At 54.3% G+C, this 26,308-nt stretch overlaps 2 protein-coding genes across 4 annotated transcripts; both read right to left on the bottom strand.

The window, feature by feature from the left end:
- Positions 1 to 2,973: 2,973 nt before the first annotated feature.
- On the bottom strand, positions 2,974 to 19,818 carry LOC105477866 (transglutaminase 1). Its single transcript, XM_071100394.1, has 15 exons — positions 19,732 to 19,818; positions 16,399 to 19,362; positions 16,061 to 16,249; positions 14,832 to 15,080; positions 14,323 to 14,441; positions 14,087 to 14,194; positions 13,465 to 13,639; positions 12,925 to 13,063; positions 12,680 to 12,783; positions 10,278 to 10,366; positions 9,648 to 9,801; positions 9,256 to 9,537; positions 8,948 to 9,108; positions 8,437 to 8,573; positions 2,974 to 3,504 (listed from the first exon to the last, which is right to left on the bottom strand). Exons 2-15 carry the CDS (start codon positions 16,790 to 16,792, stop codon positions 3,276 to 3,278), a joined length of 2,529 nt encoding a protein of 842 aa, XP_070956495.1. The 5' UTR covers positions 16,793 to 19,362; positions 19,732 to 19,818; the 3' UTR covers positions 2,974 to 3,275.
- Positions 19,819 to 19,898: 80 nt separating this feature from the next.
- LOC105477867 (Rab geranylgeranyltransferase subunit alpha) lies at positions 19,899 to 26,001 on the bottom strand. 3 transcript variants are annotated; one of them, XM_011734724.2, is made up of 17 exons: positions 25,860 to 25,982; positions 25,484 to 25,540; positions 25,207 to 25,317; positions 24,704 to 24,828; positions 24,325 to 24,512; positions 23,862 to 24,065; positions 23,439 to 23,522; positions 23,268 to 23,350; positions 23,078 to 23,179; positions 22,868 to 22,973; positions 22,723 to 22,774; positions 22,465 to 22,553; positions 22,226 to 22,314; positions 22,016 to 22,132; positions 21,124 to 21,237; positions 20,779 to 20,866; positions 19,899 to 20,124 (listed from the first exon to the last, which is right to left on the bottom strand). In XM_011734724.2, the coding sequence occupies exons 2-17, from the start codon at positions 25,484 to 25,486 to the stop codon at positions 19,976 to 19,978; spliced, it is 1,704 nt and encodes a 567-aa protein (XP_011733026.2). In that variant the 5' UTR covers positions 25,487 to 25,540; positions 25,860 to 25,982; the 3' UTR covers positions 19,899 to 19,975. The 3 variants fall into 3 exon arrangements, with proteins under 3 accessions (XP_011733026.2, XP_024647367.2, XP_070956496.1); XM_024791599.2 differs by having other exon boundaries at positions 25,484 to 26,001; XM_071100395.1 differs by having other exon boundaries at positions 22,723 to 22,973; positions 25,860 to 25,983.
- Between the last annotated feature and the right edge of the window lie 307 nt (positions 26,002 to 26,308).

The raw sequence follows: 26,308 nt of genomic DNA, 5'->3' as shown, positions 1-26,308 counted from the left end.
GCTGGGCATGGTGGCACGCATCTGTAATCCCAGGTACTCAGGAGGCTGAGGCAGGAGAATCACTTGAACCTGGGAGGCGGAGGTTGCAGTGAGCCGAGATCGCACCACTGCACGATCTGCCTGGTGACAGAGCGAGACTCCATCTCAAAAAAAAAAAGCCAGGCATGGGCTAAAGACACCTGTAGTCCTAGCTACTTGGGCTGAGGCAGGAGGATTGCTTGAGCCCAGGAGTTGGAGGCTACAGTGAGCTGTGATTGCACCACTGCATTCCAGCCTGGGTAAAACAAAAACAAGAAACAAAAAATAAAAAACAAAAACCAAAAAAAGGGTAGGGTCCCCCTAAGAATGGGAATGGGACCCCTAGATTTTTTTTTTTTTTTTTTTTTTGAGACGGAGTCTCGCTCCATCTCCCAGGCCAGAGTGCAGTGGCCGGATCTCAGCTCACTGCAAGCTCCGCCTCCCAGGTTTACGCCATTCTCCTGCCTCAGCCTCCCGAGTAGCTGGGACTACAGGCGCCTGCCACGGCGCCCGGCTAGTTTTTTTGTATTTTTTTTTTTTTTAGTAGGGACAGGGTTTCACCGTGTTAGCCAGGATGGTCTCGATCTCCTGACCTCGTGATCCGCCCGTCTCAGCCTCCCAAAGTGCTGGGATTACAGGCGTGAGCCACCGCGCCCGGCCTTTTTTTTTTTTTTTTTTTGAGACAATCTCACTCTGTAGCCCAGGCTGGAGTGCAGTGTTGTGATCTCGGCTTACTGCAGCCTCAACCTCCCCAGGCTCAGGTGATCCACCTCAGCCTCCCCAGTAGCTGGCATTACAGGTATGTGCCACCACACCCGGCTATTAAAAGTCTTTTTTGTAGAGATCGGGGTTTGCCATGTTGCCCAAGCTGGTCTTGAACCCTTGGGCTCAGTGATTTGCGTGCCTCAGCCTCACAAAGTGCTGGGATTACAAGCATAAGCCACCATGCCTGGCCACTATAGAGTTTTTAGCTCACAAATTTGTCCACCCTAAGCCTCCAGCTATGAGTCAATTACACTTTAAGTTTTCCTACCCTGGTACTGGCTCCCCAGAAGTTTGTTTTTGGGCTTCTGCTGTTAAGTTGTGATTCTCTGTATCTGCTTTTTTGTCTCTCCAGTTTTAGGGGCAGGAGTTTGCCCTGTGCCCTCAATTCTCTGATAGATCCAACAAGAGTTATTAACTTTCAATTTGTTCAGCATTTTTCTTGTGAGGACAGGAGTCCCAAGGACTCCCAAGCTTGTTACAGGCCAGACTAAAACCTCCACCTCCTGGGTTCAAGCAATTCTCCTGTCTCAGCCTCTCAAGTAGCTGGGATTACAGGCATGTGCCACCATGCCTGACTTTTTTTTTTTTTTTTTTTTTGTATTTTTAGTAGAGACGGGGTTTCACTATATTGGCCAGGCTGCTCTCGAACTCCTGACCTTGTGATTCGCCTGCCTTGGCCTCCCAAAGTGCTGGGATTATAGGCGTTAGCCACCGGGCCCAGCCTATCTTCCCTTTTATAATATGGTCTTCCTCCTGGGCTTCGAATTTCTATGCATGTCAACCTCTGTTCATGGCACCCATGAGTCAGAAATGCAGGCACCACCCTTATCTCTGCCCTCCCTCCTCTCCAAATTCAATCTATTACCAAGTCTCATCAGTTTTATTTCCTATACAACCTTCAAACCCACCCCCCCCTTTTTTTCCCATTGATACTACTTCTACCCTAATTCAGGTTCTCCTGTCTCTCATCCCAAGAGGACTCTAGTCTTCCTACCTCCAGCCCAACCCTTCTAATTTCTTTTCTATGTTGCTTTCATCGTGAATCACGTGAAATGCAAAACTGATCATATCATCCCTAATTGAAAGCTCCCCCTTACTTTCAGAAGGAAGTCCAAACTCCTAAATATGGCAAAAGGATTTTTAATGAAGTGGCCCAAGCTTACCTCTTCAAGCACATCCCTTGCCACTTTGTACTCATCATGTACCCATATGCCAGTCCTCATCCAGCTGTCTGCATTTCCCAAATATGCTGTGTTGTCTCGCATGTCTGTGCTTTACACGTGGTAGGTGATTCCTCTGTCCTCTGCCTCTTGGACTTGACTTTTTCTCATCTTTCATGGGTCATCTGGTAATCACCTTCATGAAGCCTTTCTGTATCAGCCCAGGCAGAATCACAGTTCTCTGGGCCCCTCGGCATCCTGAACATCCCTCTACTACCATGCAGAACGTATCTCGTAAGGTTGTTGTAAGGATTAAATGAATTCATAAATATAAAGTGCTTGGAGCCTGGCTCCCGGTAAGTGTGATATACGCATTTACTGTATTTAGAATGTTTACATATCTGCCACTCCCACTGGACAGGAGCACCTTAAGGGAAGGGCTTGTTTCTTCTTGTGCATGTTACACGACTGATGCCTCAAGGTATGCACCTTGTTCATGTGTTTATAGCTAGTAGGAACAGCTCAATTTTAGCTCTCTTTTTCCTACCCCATGAGCCCTTTGTCTTGAAAGCCTTCTAAACTTAAAGGTTCAAGAAGACATGCGTTCAGGACCAGAATATCAGGTACATGATCTCATGGCTACTGCTGGCCCAAGAAGAATGTAGGCAGTGGGAATGCAGAAAAAAGAACAGCTGAAAAGAAAAATGAAAGGACATTGTTCTTGATCTTTAGTATACACAGGAGTCAAACTCTTGGTGAGTCTGTTCTGGGCCTCTGCCACAGGGATTCTGACACATGAAGTCTATGCTAGGGCTCATATATCTGGATTATTAATAAACATTTCAGTGATTGTAATAGAGGTAGTCTAGACACTACACTTGAAAAACCCTGAGGTAAAGGAACAGTTTCATTCAAACCAAAGCCAAAATCCTCTAAAACTCACCTACAAGAAAATTTCCAGGTAGAAGAGAGTTATACAAAGAATATCGACTCTGTCTCTCTGAGCCTCAACTTCCCTTGTGCTTCCCTCTCTCTGGTGAGGGACACCAGCCCCTGTCAGTGGGTGATATAGAAAGGCCATGTGCAGCCCTGGGACAGACCATGGTTCCATCCATCTTGGTGTGGCATGGACTGAAAGATGGACAGAGCAGCAGCTTCATTAAAAAACAGTTTATTAGCATCTGTGCCCCTAGTGCAAATGAAGACTGACTCCCTCTCCAGGAGCCCTGGACTCCCCACCTGAGCTCCTAGGGAGCTGCTCTGTAGTGTGCCCCCATCTTGGGGCAGTGTCCTTGCTCATCTGACTCCAGTCTGATTGCTCCTGGCACAGGGCTAAGCTCCACCTCGAGATGCCATAGGGATGGTCTCTCCCAAGTGACTGTCACCTCCAGCGTCTGAGAAGAAGCCCCTGTCCCCAGGGGCTGGGGCCACATCCACCTGGATGACACCGTGCACCTGGGAGAGCTGTGGGCTGTCCAAGCTGGCAATGAGCTGGCGGGGGCCTGGTCGCACAGGCACAAATGTCTGGCGCAGTGTCACTGTTTCATTGCCTCCGATGTCCCTGTGGGCAGAGACAAGGTCATGGGCCTGGAGTAATTGGGGGTGGAGTGGGGAGTAAGAGCTGATCGAGGGCAGTCAGGAGGAAGAAGCAGGAGGTGGACCCATTCAGACAATTTCAGGCTTACCTGAAATTTCCACACCCAAGACCAGGAGCCCCAGGGCGCCTCTGCATAGCCAGCTCAGCAGCCACCCACCAGCTGCCTGTGCTGAAACTCTCCCCATCGTCTGGGACTCCTTCCTCCCTACTCCCACATCCACCTGGACAAAGACTGCTGATGCCACCGCAGAGGCCTCTCATGCCATGCCCTCTATCACCACTGCTCCTGCCCCAGACAGAACATCCTCATCTCACCTGGGGTCTCCAAAACCAAGAAAACTTCAAAATGAGACTTTGGGGGCCCAACACAATATTTCCAAATACTTTCAGTTTTGACAAGAGCATAGGTTGAAGAAAAGAAATTATTCTCTGCTATGATCATCGTTCCAAAGAACAAAAGAGCATTTTCACACACAAAAACATTAAAAGGATGTTATCTTCGGAAAAAAAGGAAAATCCTCCCCAAGAACAGACAACAGACATCTTTAAATGGACATAAACCCGTGTGTGTGTGTGTGTGTGTGTGTGTGTGTGTGTGTGTGTGTGTGTGTGTGTCTGAGAGAGAGAGACAAAGAGGCAGATGGACAAACCCCCCCCCACACACACGTGTTTTCATTTTCTCCTTTCCACATGGGCCTCTGAAAAATTGATTCCTAGACCTCCCCTGGGAATCATGATTTCACTTGTCCTCTAATGGGACTCCTTGCCTACCATCCCACTTTTGTATTTTGTTCTGCTAACCACTCAGAGGTGAACTAAATCCTTCAAGAATTTAGTGCTCCTTTGGTGCTTGTGGCACGAGATCCTGGCCCTCTAACCTGACACACAGGCTCAGTCTGACTCAGCCCCTGCTACTTGCACAGCCTCATCATCCCCCACCATTCCTCCTGCTGAGCAGCCCTACTGAATGCCGTCTTCCCCAGACTCACCTCCACAGTCATGCTTTGCAGTCTTCGCCTTGTGTGGAATGAGCACCCAGCTCTGCCTCCCCACCCTGGGCGTCCTTGTGAAGGCCTACTTTTCCTCCAAGGCCTGGCACACCACTTCCTCAGTGATGGCTCCCCTGAGCACCTCTTGCCTCTAGGAAAAGGAACCTCACCCTTCTCTGAGCTCCTCCAGCAATCTGAACGTTTCATTTTATACACTGAACATGATTACATTTATATTGCATTTGCTCGTGCCTGTGGGAATTTGTCTTTCCTGCCTTTGCCTAAACCTTACCTCTGGTGCCCTATTCAACCCAAGCCTGCTGTTGGGGACCCTTTCCAGACACAGAACCTGTGCAGTCACTGTTATCCTCTAAGAGAATGAGCCAACATCCCTAACTCCAAGGATGAGTTCTTTTCAGGGCAAAGCATTTGTCTTGGAGCCTGGTTCTGAGGGGTTTCCCGTAACCACTCTACTCCCTTTTCTACCACTTGTTAACTGTGAGGCTTAGGAGAAGCTATTTAACTTCTCTGTTCCTCACTTTCCGGGTCATAAAATGGAAGTGAAAGTAAAAGGAGGAGTGGGATCTGATTATCCTGAAGATGCTTCTGAGCTCCCTGAAGGAGGGAGGCAGGGATATATAATTGAATGTAGTATGATAGGAAGTCTGTAAATTAAGTCTATAACTTAATGGCTAGGCTATGTCCTGACTGCTTACAAATTTGCATTCTTAATTTTTGCTAACTTTTTCATAGATACAAGATTCAAGGTTGTGCAAGCTCAGACCAGCCCTCAGAAGTCTATTTATACCATAATTGAACTGTAATATTTCAGAAAATAACCTTTACATTGCAATAACTGATTATTTTCAAGAGAAACTGTTTTCTAGGTGGAAATGTCAAGATCTCTCCCTCCCCTGGTCTCGCTGTGAGTTGGGGACTTTACCACACCTCTTTTGTGAGTTGAAGCCGAGTACAAGCCATCTGCTAGAGCTGGGATGTTCCTGAAACTGAGTGTGGGTCATGAAACCAACTCCCCGACAAGGATACCAGAACTTAGACATCGAAATGAGCATTGTCCAATTGTGTACTTGTTCAATCATATTGCCTAGGCTTGAAACATTTTTAAAACTCCTCCTGGACTCTTCTTCAGAGCCATTTAAACCATATGCACACACACGTGTGCTCAGTGACGCAACAGTCAGCCTGTCCTTCCACAGCATGCCTCGGTTCTGATGGAAAAGGGCAGTTACCCACCTGTTCGCTTATCTTATTAATTAGTCTTAGCTCTTGATGACTTCAGGTCTCTCCGCAAAGTCAAATCTACCCCTAAGAAGGCAGATTGACCACGCTGAGGACATTCTAGAGAGTATGACTCAGACTCTGAGGGAAATTCCCAGGAAGGGTTTGGAACAGACTTCCAGCCTCCCTGGTGACTGCTTTTGGTGGTGACAACAGCCATCTGGAGGAGTGAGTTCTGGAATGTTTATTAAGTGGCCAGTCACCACACTGGGGTGGCACACCTTATGCTATAATGGGGTTCCATGCCACAGCCTTTGATGTGCAAATGAGAGGCAAAGTACACCCATCTTGGAATCTTATTTATCTGAACCAACAGCTCAGAGATGTCCCCCTGGAGGCTCCCAGTTGTACTGGAGGCTCTGTTCTGGGCTCACAGCAGCTAAGGAGCCACAGACTGTCCAGGGAGGATCTGCCTTAAGAAACCATCGTCCAACCCTATCTTTTGCTGTAGGTAGACTCACACAAACTCTACAGGTAAAGACAGGGAACAGGTCCCCCAACACTCAGCACAGTGGCCCTTTCCTTACTTCCAAGCAGGGCCAAGAGGCAAAGGCCTGGTGGGGCTGCTGAGGCAAGTCCAGCTCTGAGGATGCCTTAGGACGAGGAAGCTCCCCCTCCCCACCATGTGGGGGTGTGAGTAAGAGATGTCTGCCGGGCAAGACGAGCAAAGCAGGCTATCCGGAGGGTTCAGGCTCTGTTCACTGAGCTGCCAGAGACCCTGGTAGGGTGACATGAGGAAAGCCCTCCTTTGTGACACATCATAGCATTCCCAGGGGCCCAGGCTGGGGCAAAGATCAACATAGCTGCCTTCTCCACTTTGGCCTCACGGCAAAGGTGGCGGCCACCACCAGGAGAGCTGCGAGGGAGGGGTGGGCACGGGGTTCTCTGCTTCCTCCCCTCAGTTTCCCCACCCCAAGCCATTGTTCTTTCTCAGGAGCTGTCTGTCTGAAGGCGAAGCCTGCCCCTGTCCCAGAAGGCTGATCTAGAAGGCCAGGCTCTGGCCTGCTCTGCTTTCCCTCTGTGCTTTTCCTAGGGAGGGACAGGGCAGCACGTGTGAGTCTGTATCAAAGATGACAGCCACAGGCCCAGGAACGCAGCATGTGTGTGCCCTCACTGCACCCAGGGGCTTGCCCAGCCCAGGATCAGGCCCAGACGGCTGGGTAAGGGCCTGAGGGATGGGATTCTCTCCTCTGGAATTGCTACTTGGCCCTCATGGCACAAAACAAGCAATGAGCTTGAGAGCCTGTGCATGGTTTGCACCACAGTGGGTAGAGCAGAGTTTGCCCCTTATGAGCTGTGAGACCACGTGAGACGTGACCGCCAGCTTCTCCATCTGGAAGTGGGGGTGATAATGGCAATAATAAAAATAATAACTACCAATGGAGCACTAACTTTGTGCCAAGCAATGCACTAAACAACCCTAGGTTCAGGGGCTATTGCTATCCCTGCTTTACAGATGAGAACACAGGCTTGAAGGAGAGAAACCGCTTGCCCAAGGGCATATAGCCAGTAAGTGCTAGAGCTGGGACCTGAACCCATATCCTTAGGGTTCCAAAACTTTGCTTGTGTGTGTGTGTGTGTGTGTGTGTAAGAGAGACAGAGAGAGAAACAGAGACACACGGTCTCACTCTGTCGCCCAGGCTGGAGTGCAGTAGTACAAACATGGCTCACTTCAGCCTCAACCTCCTCAGGCTCAGGTGATCCTCCCACCTTAGACTCCCAAGTAGCTGGGACAACAGGCGCACACCACCACACTGGTTAAGTTTTTAAAACTTTTTTGTAGAAACAGGGTTTCACCATGTTGCCCAAGCTGGTCTTCAACTCCTGGGCTCAAGTGATCCACTTACCTTGGCCTGCCAAAGTGCTGGGATTACAGATGTGAGCCACCACACCCGGCCCAAAACTTTGCTTTTAATCATATGATGATCTTTAATGTGTTTTTGTTTTTGTTTTTGTTTTTTGACATGGAGTCTGCTTCTATCACCCAGGCTGGAGTGCGGTGGCTCAATCTCAGCTCACTGCAACCTATACTTCCTGGGTCCAAGTGGTTCTCCTGCCTCAGCCTCCCAAGTAGCTGGGATTACAGGTGCCTGCCACCAAACATGGCTAATTTTTTTACTTTAGTAGAGATGGAATTTTACCTTGATGGCCAGGCTGGTCTCGAACTCCTGACCTCAAGCGATCTGCCTGCCTCGGCCTCCCAAAGTGCTGGGATTACAGGCGTGAGCCAGCACACCTGGCCTTCTAATGTACTTTAAAGAGTTTTTGTGTCCAAAGATCATATTCCTGAAAGTGCCTGGTCAGTTCTTCAGTACTAGGCAAATATTAGCAATGAGTTACTAATGATTCCTATGTGGGGCTTTTGCTCCCTAATTAGTGAGGCAGGGCAAGGACACAGCACAGCACAGCACCAGGTGCCCAGGAGGTCTCCCTAAAGGCTGGTGGGACTGAGCTGGGTAGGGAGGTATTGCTAGCTGGCCCCAACCTGCTTGTTTGGGTCCTGACAGAACATACTTGTCCAGACAGAGAGGAAGCAAAGCTGGGAACCAGGGCAGCCTGTGGGGAAGGCCAGAGTGGCAGCAGGGGCAGGAGGAGAGGCAAGACTTACCCAACATTGAGGATCTTGGGCCTCTGTAACCCAGAGCCCTCGAGTCGGAAGACGACATTGGTGAGGGTGACGGGAAGGGGGTTCTTGAAGACAATCTGTACTTCACACTCCTGGCCAACCACTGCCGCTCCCAGTAACTGAGAGAAAAAGAGGCCCATCCCCCATGTCAGAGACCCTGGTCAAACACACGGGACCGTACACTGCACCAGAGAGGGGAATCTGCTTAGAAGCAAAACCTCCCCGTGCCCCACATTTATCCTCCTGAGAGAAGACTCCCCAGAAGTCAGAGAAGAAACTCCAGCCTATTCCCCAACAAAGGCTGTCTCAGAACCAGAGACATAAGATCCCATGCTACAGACGAGGAAACTGAGGCCCCAGAGCCAGTCCTTGACCTTCTCCTACAAAGGCTTATCAGGCCAGCCTGCTCCTGGCTTAGCGCCCGCCTCTGATGTCCTTATCCCCTGGCCTTCACTCTCTGACCACCCCTCATGCCTCAGCAAACTGCATTCACCGTGAGGGAGAGGTCTGGGGTACGCAGACGGAAGGTGTGCTGCTTGGCCAGCACCTGCCCGCTCTCCTTGACATGGCCTGAGACGTTCAGCAGCATGGCCCCCTGGTCCACAAGGTGGGGCCGGTATTCCTTGTAGGCCACTGGCATGGTCACACGGTCCGCTGGGGAGAAGAGGCATGGCGTCACTGAGGCCTGCTTCCCCACATCCGGCTTCCCCCAGGGACTCCCCACTGCTCCTGGGGTCTCCATGTCCACAGCCCTGAGGTGCCCAGCCATGCAGGGGGCAGGGCTGGGTAAGGAGCACTTACAGGCCCCTGGTGCCAGCTCCACTTCCTTCTTGGTCTCCTTGAAGATGGTCCCAGTGACACCAGTATAGAAGGTAACTGAGAGGTAAAGGTGCAGTTTTACTGTGCGGCGGCTGCTGCTGTGATTGGTCAGCATGACGGAGACCATCAGATCCTGCCCCATCACCGCGTCCTGTGCCTCCACCTGCATGGCCACATCCTCCGCTGAGCCCCGGTTGGCGTACACATTGGGTTTGCTGCCGTGGGCTGCTGCTGTCTCTACTGCCTTCCGCTCTGCGTCTGAGCCTGGGGGTTGAAGGTCAAGGGTGAGGTTCCAATTCCCACTTGGGTGGGCGAGCACTTGACAGGAACACTTGTCATGGGGCCCAGAGCTGGCTGGGTTGGGGGAATGGTACCTTCTGGGTGCTTATAGAGGTAGGTGATGTCCTCACGCATGTTGGAGCCGATGGCCTTTGTGACAATGAGTGTGCCGATGGCCTTCTCCTCCACATACACAATCTTGAAGCTGCCATCGTCCTGCCGCTGCCAGTACACCTTGTCACTATTCACCTGTGGGAGGGGTGGGGGTGAACAGGAATGAGTGAGCCAGAGGGTCTGAGGGTGGCCTGACTCCCGGCCTCCTTCCCCTGATCCTAGGAGCTATGGAACAGGGCTTGGTCCCAAGGGTGGGAGCTTCCTGGCAGAGCCCAAGGGGAGACTTTCCAAGACGAGCCAGATGAGGCCAGAGCGCAGGGAAGAAGCTGGTCTGGGAAGCTCCTCTCAGAGCACTTTGGCAATAATAACAGTAATTCTTCACGCTCATTGGCTGATTTTACGACTAGTAAAGCAGTTTCATACCCATTATCTCTTTTGATCCTGAGCACAAGCAGCAAGGCAGCCTTGATTATCCCCTTTTACAGGTGAGGAAACTGACTTGTATAATGAGTGACTTGCCCAGGGTCGCACAGCTGGTCAGTCAGCGGTGAAGTCGGGACCAGAGAACCCACGACTGAAGCCCAAGAAGGCACCTGCAGTGCAGCCCTCACCTCAGCAAAAATGAAAGGCGTGTCATACTTCATGTAGACCAGGCCATTCTTGATGGACTCCACGGAGCAGGGGCCACAGCAGAAGATGCCTAGAGTGAGGTGGGACAAAGGTGAGAGATCTGAGAAGGCAGAGAGGGACCTTCAGATCCTGGGTGGGGTCCACACAGGGCCCCAGCCCCAGCCACTCAGGCCTGGTTCCACTGCCTGGTGGCCTCTGGAACAAGGCCATCAGCCCTCACTCAAACACTTGGGGGTCAGTTGACAGCCAGTGCAACACAGGTATGGAAAACAGAGAGAGTGGCTCCATTTGGCTGTCAATTCGCTTTCCTCAGCCCAGGCTGCTCTGCTGGAGGACGGGGGCAAGGTACAGATGTGCAGACCAGCCTGCCTGATAACCAAGTCCTTGACACACTCTTTCATGGCTGAATGACACTGGATGTCCACCGTCTGTGACCCCCAGAGGACAGGACCTCCTATTCTTTATCGTAACCAACCCAGAGTCTACAGTGGCCCTGCCTCATGGCCTTTGTGACAATGAGTGTGCTGATGGCCTTCTCCTCCACATACACAATCTTGAAGCTGCCATCGTCCTGCCACTGCCAGTACACCTTGTCACTATTCGCTTGTGGGGGGTGAATAGTGACACCACCGCCACCACCATTTCAGAGAGATGCGGAACAACCCTCAGCTCTGCAGCCTGCTGCCCTCTCTACTGGGGGGAGCTGGTGGGAAATAGAGTCTGCTCTTATCATACTCAGGAGGCTGCCTAGAAGAGATAGGCTGACAGGAGGAGGCCTGGCAGGAGAGGACAGAGCGGGAAGTGAGTACCATCCAACAGGAAAGAATCTTAGACAACACCTAACACTACACCTCCTTTACAGACGGGGAAACAGCAAGGCGAAGTGCATGCCAGGATCTCACAAGACAGGAGGTGCAGGGAGAATGAAAGGAGCTAAGACTTTCTGAGTAGCTACTACGCTTCTGGCATGCTGCTGGTCCCTTCAGATAGAGAATTTCTCATTTAATCCTCCCAATCACCCTATGTGGTATCTATTATTCCCAAATTACATCCAAACCCCAAAGCCGTAAAGTGCGAGGTGCTTGCCCAAGCGCATGCATCTGAGAAGTGATCAGGCTGGGATCAAGCCCCAGTCTTGCTGGCCCCGAGCCCCGTGCCTGATGTCCACCCCACCACTTCCCAGAGTTGGAGGCCAGAGCTCAGATCTGCCAGTGTCCGGGCCAGGCTGTTTCAGCATCACAGGCATCACTGGGTTGCACCGCTCAGGGGGCTGTGTTCACATATCTGAGTGAGAGGGAGGGCGTTGGGAAGAGGCCAGGGGAGGAATGTAGGCTAGGGAGGACTCTCTGACCTGGGGTGAGTAAGGGAGAGGCTGGACAGAAGGCAACTGGCAGGGCAGGCCTCGTGGCCTGCGGCTGGAGTATCACGGTAGGAAGGGGTGGGGGTGTGTTTGAGAACAGAGTGTATGGTAGTTCTAATTTCTGCAGAAACACATGTATGTGGACACAGAAAAGAGACCCGTGGGTTGTATCAATAGTAATCATGTATTAAGGCAGGGTCATAAGGGCTATTTTCTTCTTTGAACCTATCTGAGCCCTGACTTTTTTCTATACTGTATATATAATTCACAGTGAGCAATGGAACAGACAGGAAGGAACTTGGTGAAAGCGAGAGTATGTGTTTAAAAGGACTGGACTTGTTCTGTTGCTGACCTACCACTCTGTGCCCCAGAGGACGTCACTCCATCTCTCTGGTCACCCTTTGGAGTGGGTCCCAAGTCTGGTCGATCGTCAGAATCACCAGAAGAACTTTCAAAAATATACATTGTTAGCATCTATCCTTAGAAAGTCTAATGTATCACGTTTGGGGTAGAACCTAGAAATTTACTTTAAAAATATTTTTGAAAAAAACCCCAAATACCTCCTGAGAGAGAATAGGGAACCTTTACATTTTGTGTTCTTCAATTCCACACTTTTTTTCCTTCCAAGCATGTATTATTATTTATCAAAATGACTTTAAAAGGGTCCTTCAATTAATTATCTCCAGGATATGTAAGTTAAAAAGCAAGTAAGAATAGTGGATATGAATTCTCTTTCTCCGAATACTCTTACAGCTTTGAATTTTGAACCTCCCTTGTATATTAACCATTATAAATAAAATAAACCATTATAAATAAGTAAAATTTAGGCAAATAGAGCGTTATACAGAAAGGTAAAAATAAACTAACGTCCACATGGTGGTTCATCTGATAAACCCATTTGAGAAGCCGTGGGGTTACAGGGCTTAGCTCTCCAGCCCAGCCCAGCACTGACACTCTGGACTGTGTTACTCAGGTGGGGGAGATGAGCAGGGGCATGGTGGGAAGTGGGGGGGCCCGGCTCACCACTGCTAGTCTCCTGGGGTGTGGCATCCACCACCTGCCACCCATCAAAGCCCGAGGGAAGATCTGGCCTCTTCATCCAGCAGTCGTTCCACACGTGGAAGTTCCTGGATGGACATGGAGGAGGGGCTGGGTCTGAGCCCCAGGGTCAGGAGTCCACGGTTTCCCCAGCCTCCCCTGCCCACCCTCCACCTCCAAAGCTCAGGTCACCATTCTTCAGCACAGATGGGCAGTCCACCCCAGCTCACCAGACAGAATCATGGTTCAGGTGCTCTAGGGGCTTCATGTTCTCATCGAAGTAGATGTCCATGGTAAGAGATGTGTCTGTGTCATGGGCGGAGTTGAAGTTGGTGACAGTACGGGTGGCCAGACCCAGGCAGCGCAGCACTGTGGCGGAGCGAAGGTTGGGGTTCAAGGCACGGGTTGGGGGCAAGTGAGGCATCGTGTCAGGAATATCAGGGGCAGAAGGGCAACCAGGATTGCCAAGCTGGGCATAGACTGCCAGGGTCAGGGTCGCTGGGGCCAGAAGGCCTTTGGGCTACAGAGCACTTGGGGTCAGGGGAAGCTAGGCCACCTGCCTGGCTCAGTCCCTGCCTGTCCCTTCTCCCTCCTTTCCCTTAGGCCTCTGTCTGTTGTTAACACTAATTAATGATAATTAAGACCAGCCTATCATCCACCCCCGCCTGCACCCTGCACTGTAGCCACAGCTGAGCAGGGCTGGATAAGCCTGGCTTTCCTCCCTTCTCCCTGTAGGGCCCGTGCCACTCCTGTCCCAGTCCCTCCACTACCTGTAGTGGTCACGCCAGCAAAGACCCAGCACTGGCCATATGGGACGGAATAGCCGGTGCGTAGGTAGCTAAGCAGGATCTCCACGCTGCCCACCCACGCTGATGGGTTGGTGCCTCGGGAGTAATCACCAGACCAGTTCCCAATCAGGACTCCATTGTCATCCAGGGAGTTCACCTGCCCAGGACAGGATGAGATGGGGCTGAGGTGGAGGAGGGGCTCAGGACCTGCCATGTGGTCCTTAGCCCAGCCCTGACCCTGCAACCACCCCTTACGCCTAAATGCCTCAGGATCCAGACATCAGCCTGAGCTCCATCCAGCCCTTTCCTGAGCCACCTGCCCCCCTCCCACCCAGGCTCTGACACAAGAATGTGAATCCTGGGTGTGCCAAGTTTTGGGTTTGGCCCTGCATTCCACAGGAGCTGGGACAGGAGCCAGGAGAGGCGGGCTGCGGGGCAGGCAAGGGAGAGAAGAGAAGGGATACCCCTTCCTGAAGTATCCTTTGCAAGGGCAGGGACAGGGCTGGGGGTCCTCAAGGAATCCAGAAAGGGCAGGACGAGGGTGGAGGTGTGGCGAGGCAGCAGGCAAACACACAGTAGGACTCAGAGACATGAGGGTGCTCACCATGGCAGAGATGACCCGGGAGACACTGACTGGGTCTCCACGGCCTCCATATGGCATCCCCCGCCGGTCCAGGATGTATAGGCAGGCATCCAGCACCCCATGGTCAAACTGGAAGGAGGGATGGAGGGCAGAGGTGACAGCCTGAACCCTAGGCCAGCACCCCGCTCCAATACCCCAGCCCCCACACCCACCCCAGCTCCCCTGGGTGCATGTGACCCTGGCCAGCTGCATCATACCTGGCCATAGTTCCAGGTCCGCTCGCCAATCTGTGCTTCGGTCCCGTAGTAAATTCTCCCAGACTCATTAAGCACATACTCCTGCCGCCAATCCTCATGGTCCACGTACACAATGTCCTCTGTGTCCCCAGAACACACAAAACTGGTTCCCTCCAGTTCTCTCCCTGGGCCTCACCTACTCCTGGCCAGTTCTGCAGGACTCATGTCCACAGAAGAAAATGCGGGGATGCCCCTAGCCTGACAGGACTGCCGCAGGAGAATGGGGTAGCATGAGAGATGGTAGAGGAGATTGGCCTTTGCCAGGAGCCTTCGCCAGGAGAGGTGTGGCTGGCTGTGTGACCCTGGGCTGGCCACCTTTCTGCACCAGGCCTCGGTCCTCTCATCTGCTCAATGGGAGGCTGGCTTCTCCTGGGGTGAGGCACCTAGGCACCCTGCTGCATCCGAGGGCAGGAAGCCCTTCCCTGTCCTTCCCTCCCATCTACCCTCTGCTCCAGACCCCAGCTGCTCACCTGGGCACCAGGGGTTGAAGAGGATGTAGATCTCGTTGCGGGGGTCAAAGGGCAACTGGAACTCCCCAGCGTCTGACTGTGTGCGGACTGTGAACTGAAACTTGCCGATGATGGCGTTGGGGGAAGTGTGGACCCGTAGGTTCAGAGTCTGCCCACTGGCCTTGGTCACCTGGGCTTTCCAGCCTCCACTGCCCCCCTTGCCCACTGGGATGATCACGTGCGTGCCCTTGCCCACCTCGGGGTTGTTTCCTAGAGTAGGAAATCAACAATTAGCTGGTGAGGCCTCCCTGAGGAGAGGGGATGGAACCTGGGACTTCTCCCAGCCCCACCCAAAATGTATATGAGCCACTGTGTATGTCCCTACATTGGGCCATCATCTTATTCTCTGACAATCTCCCTCAGAGCAGCTCTGTCCCCACCCAATGCTTGCCCACATGTTAGGGCAGGGCTACAGTCTAACATCCCAAACCTGTTCCCCTAACACTGAACTCTGAGGTGGGGAGGAGAGATGAGGGCTCTTGTCACCTTCTGCCTGCCTGTCACAGTGCCTGGGCTGGAGGGGCAGATCCACCTGCCCTGTATGAAAGGGCAGTCCTGATCCTGAAGGCCAACCCTGCCTGCTCCCTGGGCTGCAGGTTCTAGAGCCCAAGGCATCCCTGGTGAAGGTGGTAGGGGTTCCTGGGAAATTAGAGGGTGAGGTGGGCAAGGTTAGGCCCTAATCAAAGGGTAAAAGGAGTCGCCTGCCCCAGGCAGCAGCATAATCACCAGCCTGAGAAGTCAAGCTCCATCAAGCAATGCGGTGAGGGAGGCACCTGCCCTGGGTCACGGGGACAGAGGGGCAGAGACAGAGGGAGACAAAATTGGCAGAGATGGGGAACGTGGAAGGAGAGAGGGAGAGAGAGAGAACCAGCCACATCCTGGGGAATGAGAACAGACGCAGAAAGGACAGAGCAGCAATGCCAAAGGAGGCACTGAGGCAGGCCCTGAAGAGGAGTACTCTGAGACCGATGCCCCAGGAGGCTTGAGGAGGATGCGCTTGGGAAAAACTGAAACACCAAGATCCTCTCTGAGACCCACCCCCAGGGGCACAACCACACACTTGCACCTGCCTTATCTGGCAGAGGTGAGGAGTGGGACAGGGAGGAGCCTAAAGACCTCTCTGACTCTAATGCCAGCCTCTCCCCACCAAACATAGGGCCTTCACCCTTCCCACTCCAAGCCCCACTGACCGATGAGTAACTCAAGGGTGATGCGATCAGAGGATTCATAGGTCCGGGACAGGAGGAGAAGCATGCGGAAAGGCTGCCCGCGACGTACTATCAGCTCATCGTATTCATACTCGTCTGTGTGGTGCTCTTGGCGGTTCTGGTCCGAGCGCGAGCTCAGCAAGTCCACACCGGTCACTACTAGCATGCCCTCTGCAAGGGCACAGCTCTGGGTCAGTGAAGCCCCATGGGGAGCCCAGGCCCTCATCATTAGCCTCCTATCCCCCCAGAAATGCCAGGATGAGTCTCTGGTCCCATTAAAGCCTTTCAGCTCTCAGCTGAGGAGGACAGAATGGCCTCACCTCGGATGGTGCCATCTCCAGCTGCATTGACACCGCTGCCCCGGGAGACAGGCTGGCGGGAGTCTGAGCCCCGGGAGCCAGGTCTTCGAGTCCCAGAGCTGGACCCTCGACCCCTGGAGTCAGAGGGTTCAGGTCCCCAGTCATCATCTGCCACATTTCGGCATGAACAGCAGCCACAGCAGCGAGCCCAGAAGGAACGGCCTCCTCCTCCTCTGCGAAAGCGTCTGTCTGGCTCTGGCTCTGGCTCTGGAGAAGGCGTGGTAGGGGGCTGCAAGGGGTTGCCACCCCAACGGCCAACGTCGGAACGTGGCCCGTCCATCATGCCTGTTAGGAAGAGGCGGGGGTGGCTCCTTAACCCAGGTAGCCCCAGCCAGCTGACCCAGAAACCCTCCATCCAGACAGCTGATTCGGTCCCCGCCTGATGACCGAGACAATCCCACCTTGGCCCAGAGATTCTCCAGAAACATCCAGAGACCCTCCCCGAAGACCATTCAGACTCACCCAGAGAAGCTTCTCACACTGCAGAGAAAAGCCTTCCCCTCACTTCCACCAAACCACATCCGAAAAACTGCCCAGTGAAAAAACCCACTCAAGGATCCATCCCAGGAAATCCACATAGTTCCCTGCATGGACACTTGTCACAGCCTCAAGACCCAGCTGCACACACATCAGAGTGCTCCAGCATCCCTGGGCCTGGTCCCTCCACCTGCTGGCTCCGCAGTGTAGAGGTGCACAATGCTGACAGCTTCTAGAACTCATTTGTTAGCAGAAATTCCCCAACTCAAGGTTCTTCACAAGACAGACAGGTGGCCCCGGGGCCTGGGGTCCTTGGCATTCCCAAGTCAAGGAAGACCCCACTTGGGGCTGCCAGAAGGGGTAGAGCATGGCAGGTGCCCGGAGCTGTGCCCAGTCCAGGGAAAGCAGAGCCTTGGTGTTGGGGAACAGCCTGGCTGGGGCTGACAGGTACACAGCTGGCCCACACCCCACCGTGCTGGATCCCGGCACTGCCTCTGATAGTGTGGGCCGCCTGGGCTCAGCACCACAGTGCCCGTGGTGGCCCCTCACCTGGCAGCAGTGTTGGCAACCGCAGCACTGAGTCCCGGGGCTGAGATGGAACAGGTCAGGATGGATGGGACAGGCCTGGTAAGTGACTTATATGGGAAGGAGGGGCCAAACTGCTGTGAGGGGTGGAGGGAAGAGGCGAGGCCTCTGAGTGGGAAATGGGGAGAAGATGCTAGGGAGGGAGCAGGCGTGAGGTCTGGGCTTAGGCTGGGCTTTGGTGTGATCCACCTGTGTGATGGCCCCTGGCACCAGCCTGTTTCCTGCCAGACTGGGCATGTGAGGAGCCCCTTCTCCCGGATGAAGAAGCTGCAAGGGCAGCGGGGCAGGCAGGTCCTTCTACCCACAGCCCTGTCTGGCCGACCTTCTGGTCCCAAGCTCAGGCTGCCTACCTCTGCTCTCACGGGCTCCTGCTACTGAGCTCCATGAAGCCCAAGCCAGGCTCAGCCCTGTGAAACTGGCCCAGGGGCCTGGTGCTGGAACTCATCCTGCCCAGGGAGGTCCGGGGATCCCAGGTTGCAGACTGGTGACATCAGCAGAGAGGCCCTCAGACTGGCTCAGCCAGCTAACCCCTGACCTGCTGGCTCTACCAGATATTCTGACTCCCCGCACCCCCAAGTCTGTCCCTTCTTTCTCAGCTGCTCTACAGCCCCAGGCATGAGTGAGCTGCCCCTCAAGTTTGGGATTAGGGAGATCAGAGTAGGAGCAATCTCATTTCACGTCCCCCACCCCCACTGTAGCCTGGGGAGTTGGGGGAGGCTTAGGCCTTTCCACTCAGGCTTGGGTGGGAACTGAGACCCCCTTCCAGAGGTACAGAGTACCTTTCTCTCACTGAGAGGAGTCTTTGCTCATTTGGACTCGAGGATTCCCTTTTCTCCAACTTGGAATTCTTCTGGGAATCCAGACCAACCGGCTCAGGCACCTGTGCTGTGTGCATCCTAACTCCACCCCGACACTGGGGAAACACCAAGGATGGCACAGAGGCGATCCCAAGGCAGAGAGGAGGAGGCTAGGCATCTTCAGGGAGGCTCTCCTCGGGTCTTGTCCTTGGGCCCGTCAGCCAGGGCCTTCTTCCTTCTTTCTTTCCTTCCCACTGGTGTCCCAGCTCTGCCCACGGGCCGCCGAGCAGAAGACAGCGAAAACAAGTTGACAAGAAGACACAAGGAAGCAGAATCCAGGAGGGGCTGTTTGGTGATGCATCAGGCAGGGAGGCGCCATGGGGAGTGGGGACAGAGAGGCCCCAGGAACTGGCAGGGAGCCCTCCACACCCACACTGCCTTTTCTTGTCCAGCTCCAAGCACCAGAACCTGCCTGGGGGTGGGGGCCAGTGCCCCACCTCCAACACTCTCAGTAGACACACCAGGGGATATCAGACTTCCAGGCAGGTCAGCCAGAGGGCTTTGTGCAGGGGCTGGGTGTTTCTGCATCACTGCAGATACGGGAAGGGGCAGGGCCCTGGTTGTCCGGATGTGTGTGAGCACACGTGGACCCAGGCGGATCCCAGAGAACCAGGAGGATGCCTTTGTCACACTCTCTCCCTAGCTTTAATCAATCTTTCTCTCCCCACCCAGCCAGGTTTGAGTCAGTGCCCTAACCCCTGAGCCAGTCCCCTCCCCCCACCACCACTCAGGACTGTCTAGGTCAGGACAGGGTGTGTACATGGTATGTGTGGGGGGACACCATGGGAGCAGACACTCAGCTCAGGACCTCAAGGAGCTGAGGCCAGGCCGCTGCCCAACCATTCCTTACCGATACAGAAGCAAGAACATGAGTCTAGAATCCTAGACCAAGGGTAGAGACAACTTTGGTTTCAGTGCTGAAGCGCTCTGGCCAAGAACCATGGGCAAGTCTCAACAGCAGTTTCCTCATCAGAACAGTGGGCCTAATAATCTCTTCCCTGAGACTCTGTGAGGATCAAATGGTATCAAGTATTCTCAAAGGTACTTCAACCGTAGAATGCTACTCATGGGGACCGATACTGTGGTTCAGGCAGGGCGGAGCAAGAGCACCCTGGCCCACTCCTGGGAACATGGAGCCCCTGAGCTTCCCCAGCTATGGTGAATGGGGGCCAGGGCAGAGGGAACATCTGGATGGTGCAGGGGTCATGGGAAAAACTTGTATGATGCTTCTAGCTGGAGAAACTCACAGCTGCTCTGTTCAGGCTCTGCTCAGCCAGAAGCAGAACCTGATCCCAAGCCCTGTTCCTGCTTGGAATCTAGACCCAGTCCCAGCCCCAACCCCAAACCAGAAGGTAAACACAAGCTCAGCCCTCACCCTGAATTCTGCCCCAGACACTGAGGCCTTGGTTCTCCCTGAGAGGAAACAACAGGATGGCGCAGAAAGAATGAGCTGACAACACCCCATGTCTCTTCCCTTTCTTTTCCAAAAATAAATGGCTGTAGTGATGAAGGTAGTGGTGTAGTGGTAGCAGTGACAACAGGTTGGTAGCCTGAGAGGGCCTCTCCATTCTTTATTCAGTCCCAATAAGTTAAAGGGCAAGGGTAGGGGGCAGGGCCTCTTAGGTGAGGATGCTGCTAACTGAAGGCAGCAGTTCAGCCAGGTGCTCCAAGATGCCCATCGCTTGGCACAGCGGGTTACCCTGCAGGTTGAGGAGGACCAGCCTGGGGCAGGAGGCAAGAGGCTGGAGCGCTGCAGGTTGCTGGAGGCCTTGTGCAGGAGAGTCAAGGAAAGCTTGGCAGGTTCCTCCCAATTCATTTGCTCCTGTGTACCCTCAAGAGCTGGGGACTGTTGCCTGGAAGTCTGTTTGATGGGCATCTCATGTGCTCCCTGGAGGGAGTCAGGCTCTAGGCAGGGACTGCAAACATCTGCCCACAGGGTCAGCCAAGAAACAATGAGCGGCAACACCCCAAGCAGACTGGTGTAGTATCAGGGGAGTGGTGGAGGGACCAGCCTGGTCCAAAGAGACATTTACTATTCAGCAACGACCAAGGGCTGCTGAGGGAAAATACCAGTGTAAGGTTGCTCTAACTTCCAATTTTTAAGAGGGGAATCAGAACTCTAGATGGTTTTTAAAGTATGAAACTTCCTGATTTTCAAAAAGCTACATGGAGCTGAAGAACAGCTGCAGGCTGCCCATTTGTGAACTCTGATTTAAGAAAGTCACTTACACTCTGCCAAACTCCACCAGTGCAAGTCAGTGATAGCCCAACAGCCCCAGGCTCTCCCCCTTCAACTCACACTACAGAGCCCCTGTCTCCTGCCCTGCCAGAGGGTGGCACATACCCTGCCTGCTGTCTGTCCCTCCCCAGGGTGGCACCTCACCTTACCCACTGTCTGAAAGGCACCCAGAAGGAAGGATACGGTTGTTGCACAGTAGCAGCTCCTGCAGCCGGGGTAGGTTGGTGACGCCATCCAGGGACTCTATGGCATTATCACTGGCCTGCAGCACCTGGGGGCAGGGAGGGCAGGGAGGCAGGACAGGCGCTGTTAGCCGGGGATGGTTCAGCAACTGAGGAGCTCAGGCTGACAGGCCCACAGCGCACACAGGGGCTCACGGGTCAGGCTGCGTGATGGAGGTGGAAGGCACGCAGTTACCTGTTCGAGGTGGAAGGTCCTGCACATCTCTTTGTGGGATGGGCAGACTTCTGAGGTAGAGGAAGAGGAAAAGAACCGCCCATGACAGGGATGGAGACACGGGTACTTTACCTCAAGGCAGCGCAGGGCAGCCAGTGCAGGTGGCAGGGTTCGGAGACGATTGTGTGACAGGTCAAGATGGGTGACCAAGAGCAGCTGTTCCAGATGGCAGAGCACTGTCAGATCCTGGGGGGTAAAGGGAGGAAGGAGGTGATGGGCTTCCCAGGAGACCTGGGAGAGGGTCCTCAGCCAGCGTTTATTAGGCACATGCCCTCTGTGCCCCACAGGCCCTTGGGGACCCCAGCCAAGGAGAGGATGGGAGCACATGGAAAGCTGACCTTACAGTCCACAGCAGTACATGACATGGGACAGTGAGTGCTGTGAATAGGGTAACCAGTGGGGTGGGTGAGGAGGAGGAGGCCTGGAGTTCGGAGGTACAGGGGCCAGTGGAGGGTGCTGGGTAAACAAAGACTGGTCCCCCATGGGGACTGGTCCTGATGAGGCAGAGATGAGTTTGGCAGGAATGGAGGTGGGCTGTGGTGATGTGATAAAACTAATGTGTTGGGAAGGTGGACTAGGAAAAGTGGAGCCTGGACAACTTCTCAGGAATCTCTGGAAAGTATTTGACCTTCAGGTATCGGGGGTTGCTCCAGGGTGAGATGGGCTGGAATGTGTGGGAGGAGTGGGCTAGGGGTCATTCTGAAGGAAGATGAAGCTGTGACCAGCCTGGGGAAGAAGCAACACAAGGAGGTCCTGGTGACTCGGGATTTGAAAGTGAGTGACAAGAAGAAGAATTGGCTGAGTGACAGAAAGGCCTGGAAGAGGAGAAAGCTGGGAGGGAGGGATGAACTCTATCTTGATTGGGAGGAAGTCCACGAAAGCACCTGAGACTGGGGGCAAAGTCAGGGACGTGGGGAGGCCAGCAGGATGAGGGCCAGGGGAAGGCGTGCGTGGTAGCTCATACCTTGTGAGCCAGGTGCAGCACACGCACCTCAGCATACTCCATCTTGAGCACGCTATTCTCCAGCAAGAACTTGCTGCGCAGGTCATCCAGATATGCTGCCCGCATGGGGTCCACGGCCTGGAGTGGATGGGGTGGGCAGGGTACACATGTCAGCCGCCTGCCTCCTGCCTGCTGGGCCTCCCCCTGGCCTGTTCTGCGGGCACAACTTGCCTTGAGGGTCTGGAAGTACTGCAGGGTCTCCTTCTCATACAGCAAGGGGTCCAGTGCCCGCATCAGCAGGATGATGGTAAGCAGGCACCCTGAGAGAGGGCGGGGAAAAGGAGGATTTCTCCTGGATCCTCCTCTGCTTCTACCCTCCTGAGGCCCTCCTGCTGTCCTCTCAGGGCCACACTGGAAAGGGGCTCCCTCAGCGGGCTGTGGGAGCAGACTCTCACAGAATGGGGCCTCACATTTATTCTCAGGCTCCAGCTCCTGCAGCTCCTTACAGGATTCCAGCTCAGACTGCAGCACTGTGGACTTCTCCACTGACAGCTCACACCTGAGGGTGGGCAGGGTGGGGAGGTGTTGAGGCCCGCAGCCCTGAAGCACTGGTCAACATCCCCAGTATCTAGACTGAAACAGCTCCTTGAGGCCCCAACCTCCTGCCCTGGCTGCCTAATGCCCAGAGTCCAGAGCCCCCTCCTTGTTTTGTGCTTCCCTATCACCACCTGAATAGCTGCTCGTCCGTGGTGGAGTCCCGGCACCAGCCCTCCTGGCGGCCTGGGGAAAGAGTAGGTGGTTGAAGGGTGCACCCTGGAGAGGAAAAGAGTGATGGGGACTGCTGCAAGGGGTGGAGGCTGCAGGTTCCATCACCTTTTAAAAGCACGCATTCTTTCTGGACATCACCTGCTGTCCAAATGACGCGAAATGTATGTTGGGGCAATTGGTCGTTGAGGGAGGCAGCAGGCAGGTCACAGAGCTGGGAGTACTGGGTCAAGGAAATGCCCCGGCCTAACTCCTTTTTTGACTGTCCCACCCAGCCCTGCCCCAGACCCCACTTCTGCCCCACCAATCCTGGGATACCCAGACATGGCTGGGCCGGTTCCTGCCATCTGGGGTCCTCCACTCCACAATCAGGGGAGAATCATCAACCATGAGCAGCAAGATCTCCGTCCTGGAGCCCACCTGGCACAAAGGACAAAGACAGACTTCAGCCCCATCAGCACCAGGCCCACAATCCCACAGTGCTCTTGACAAAAGCTGTAGGACTTACTAGGAGGGGCCGAGAGAAGGAGACGGTCAGACAGGCCTCGTCCCGGCTCACATGCAGGCAGCGCAGTGCATCCTGGGGGTCAGCTGCAGGGAGACACAGTGTCAGATTTCCTTAAACCCTCTCCCATTCCTACTAAGCCCTAAACACCCAGCCCCTTTCCTCAATGCTTACCTCGGCCTAGGAGCCAACGGTGATAAAACCAGGCACTCTGATCATTGGGGTCAGTGAAGAAGGCATTCTGCACCAACTCCAGCTCTGTAGGTTTCCGGGAGGCATGGTGCTGTGGTCAGGACACTGGTGGGCTCCTGGCCACTCCAACACCCTACCCTCTCCTTGGAGTACTTCCAGCCCCCAGTGTCACTTATATGCTGTCCTTGCACAGGGGCTATGTATGTCAGTTTTATCTTCCCCATCAGACACTTGAGCTCCCTGCAGTCAGGGACTGATTCTTAGGCACCCCTGGAGCCAGGCATGAAGTAGGTGCTCAATAAACCTGAGTGACAGGTTCAGGAACAGGGTCAGGCATGGGGACTGGAAGGGTGGCACTGCAGAGTCCTCCCTTCTGTAGGAAGGAGGACCCCTCACCCTGCTTACCTTTGAGCAGCACATCCTCAGGGAGGCGCCCCTGTGGTCCAGAATCCGGCTGGGGGTGCAGCTGGGGCAAGAGACAGGAGCGGTAATGCCAGGACGAGTAGTTGGAGAAGTTTCGGGTGATGAGGCTGTCAGTGAAGGCTAGCTCTTCTGCAGGGGGCACGGCTGCCTGTGTGGCCACAAACCGCCGATAGTCCCAGCAGTGAACTGGAGGGGAGAGGTGACAGCATATCTTAGAGGCAAGGCAAGAGGAGCTACCTGGCTGGGACCCCTAGAGTCCCCTCAGAGAACTCCTAGAAACACTTCAGTGCACTCCACGGAGGGGGCATTTGACTCCAACATCCCTTTCAGCACCAGCTCAGTGGACCCATCCTGGATATCCCTCCCCATTCTGGGCCTTACTGAGGCCCCAGTACCAGAATGTGGGCAGGTGAGGGCTGTGGGGACAGAATCTGCAGGCACGTACAGTTCCGCTCATCCACCTCCAGGAAGCGGGCACAGAGCTCCAGCTCTCGGGCCCAGTTGGGTTCAGGCAGGCGGCCTAGCAGCCAGCATCGGTGGTGCCAGGTGCCATAAGACTTGGGGTTCACCCGCAAGCAGCTCTCCAGGAAGCCCAGTTCTGTCTTCACCAGAGCAGCCAACTCTTCAGGAGACCTGTACCCCGAAGGGAAGGGGGGTCAGGGCTCTCCTACACTCAACCTCAGCTCATCCCTCACTTTCTGCACCCAGCCCCCTACTGTCCTCCATCTATGCCACTGGCTGCCCCATTCCTCCTCCACCCCTGGACCCAGGCAGTGTAGGCGCAGGGCCAGGGCAGTCTTCTGAGATCCTGAATCCCTACGCACTTCTGAGTCTCCAGCTGCTGCAGCACCTCTCGTCGGCAGTTCCAGAGGGTGGCAAAATCAGGGTTGGCTCCCAGAATCTGACTTGTCAGTTCCAGCACTGACTCATCCAGCTCACCAGCCTGGCGCTGAGAAGATAGGTGGCAGGGTCAGAGATCATATCACTTTCCCACTACAGGACTAAATAACGTAAACTCAAAACCACCCAATATTCTGTGAATCCCACATTATACAACAGATACTATGAACCATGCTTTATGGCCTTACAGGTATTCTCTCATTTAATCTTCACAACGGCCTTATGCAGTAGGTGCAATTATTAGCCCCATTTTACAGATGTGCAAACTGAGGCCCAAAGAGATCCAGCAACTTGTCCAAAGTCATACAGTTATAAGTGAGAGAACCCAGAACTGGATCTAGGCAGTCTGACTTTAGGGACCAGCTCTTGGACTCCATACTATACTAAGAGAGCTACTTGGGATCGGGGCTACCTCTGAGGGCCCCACCTTCTGGAAGACGGCCTGGGTGGCTGACTGGTATAGCTTCAGCTTCTGCTCTCGTTCTAGCCTTTTGGCCTCCGCCTGCTCTTCTGACGTCTTCACCTTCAGGCGTCCGTGCTATAAGGATGAACGGGTTGGAAGAGTGCAGGTTGCCTTGCAGGAGCTGACCTGCAAAAGCCCCACACTGTGAAGCCCTAGGTTCATACGGGGCAACCAAGTGCACGACCACTGTGGGTGAGGGCGCGGGCGTGCGGAGATGAAGGGCTGGGCTCAGGGTTCTCACCATGGTGCCGGCTCAGGGTTCAAGACAGGGGAAGGGTCCAGTGGTAGCCCTCGAAGTCTGAGGAGAGAGGTGTCAATCACGTAGCCCCGCCCCCTACTAGCACCGCCCACAGCGGTTTCCCGGAAGCAGCAAGCGTGCCTGGGCAGAGACCCCCAGGGTGTAAAGAGGTCCTGGGACAGGCTTTGCACCTTCAGCAAGAGGCGAACACCCGTACTAGAACTTCCATCCGTATGGCCCTTCCTACAGCCCGATTCGCCCGGGCCAGAGCCCGAGCCGGGGCACCTGGGCGTTAGGGACCACTCTGCGCACCAAAGGTTGCCGCTCCCCGCCCGTCCCACGGCTCCCGGGCACCCCCGCCCCCCGCGGGCGGACCCACCTGCGCTGGGAGGAGGCGCGGGGGATGCGGAGCTGCGGCGCCCGCCACAGAGCCCAGGCGCTGGCTAGAGCGGCGCCACGTCCTGGCTCACCGAAACGCAGCGCCCTCTGCAGGCTTGGGGAGGGACTTGCGACGGAGGAGGCCGGCTCGGAGGCGCGTGCGCGGGGGCTATGCCCTCGCTGTCTGGAAACGCCTCGTACCTGTTAGCCACCTAGTGTGTACGAGTGCGCACGCGCGACTGTACCGTGCGTGTGAAATAGTGGGGAGGACCATGCCAGTTGGCAACTCAAAATGTAGTGTAGTTAGTGGAAGAGGTTTCTCCAACAGCCAGAAACCTGCACCTTCACTACTCCACTGACCTCACCCTGGCCACACCGACACCCTTCTATATGTCAAATCTAACAGGTGGAGTTGCCTGTCATTTTCTCTAACCTCTGAAGCATTTGACC

This window comes from Macaca nemestrina, chromosome 7, assembly GCF_043159975.1.
Source record: "Macaca nemestrina isolate mMacNem1 chromosome 7, mMacNem.hap1, whole genome shotgun sequence".
In the NCBI taxonomy this organism is placed as follows: Eukaryota; Metazoa; Chordata; class Mammalia; order Primates; family Cercopithecidae; genus Macaca; species Macaca nemestrina.
Note: the sequence above shows the minus strand (reverse complement) of the source record. Positions and strands in the feature narration are given on the sequence as shown.

Coding starts and splice junctions, on each gene's coding strand:
- LOC105477866 (XM_071100394.1), bottom strand. CDS start 16,792: ATGGAGGGTTTCTGGGTCAGCTGGCTGGGGCTACCTGGGTTAAGGAGC. Junction 12,784..12,924: donor CTGAACCATGATTCTGTCTG/GTGAGCTGGGGT, acceptor ATGTCCATCCAG/GAACTTCCACGTGTGGAACG. Junction 9,802..10,277: donor CGCCTTTCATTTTTGCTGAG/GTGAGGGCTGCA, acceptor CCCCTCCCACAG/GTGAATAGTGACAAGGTGTA.
- LOC105477867 (XM_071100395.1), bottom strand. Junction 24,829..25,206: donor CCCAGGCCGTCTTCCAGAAG/GTGGGGCCCTCA, acceptor CTATCTTCTCAG/CGCCAGGCTGGTGAGCTGGA. Junction 24,066..24,324: donor GGAGGTGGATGAGCGGAACT/GTACGTGCCTGC, acceptor TCTCCCCTCCAG/TTCACTGCTGGGACTATCGG.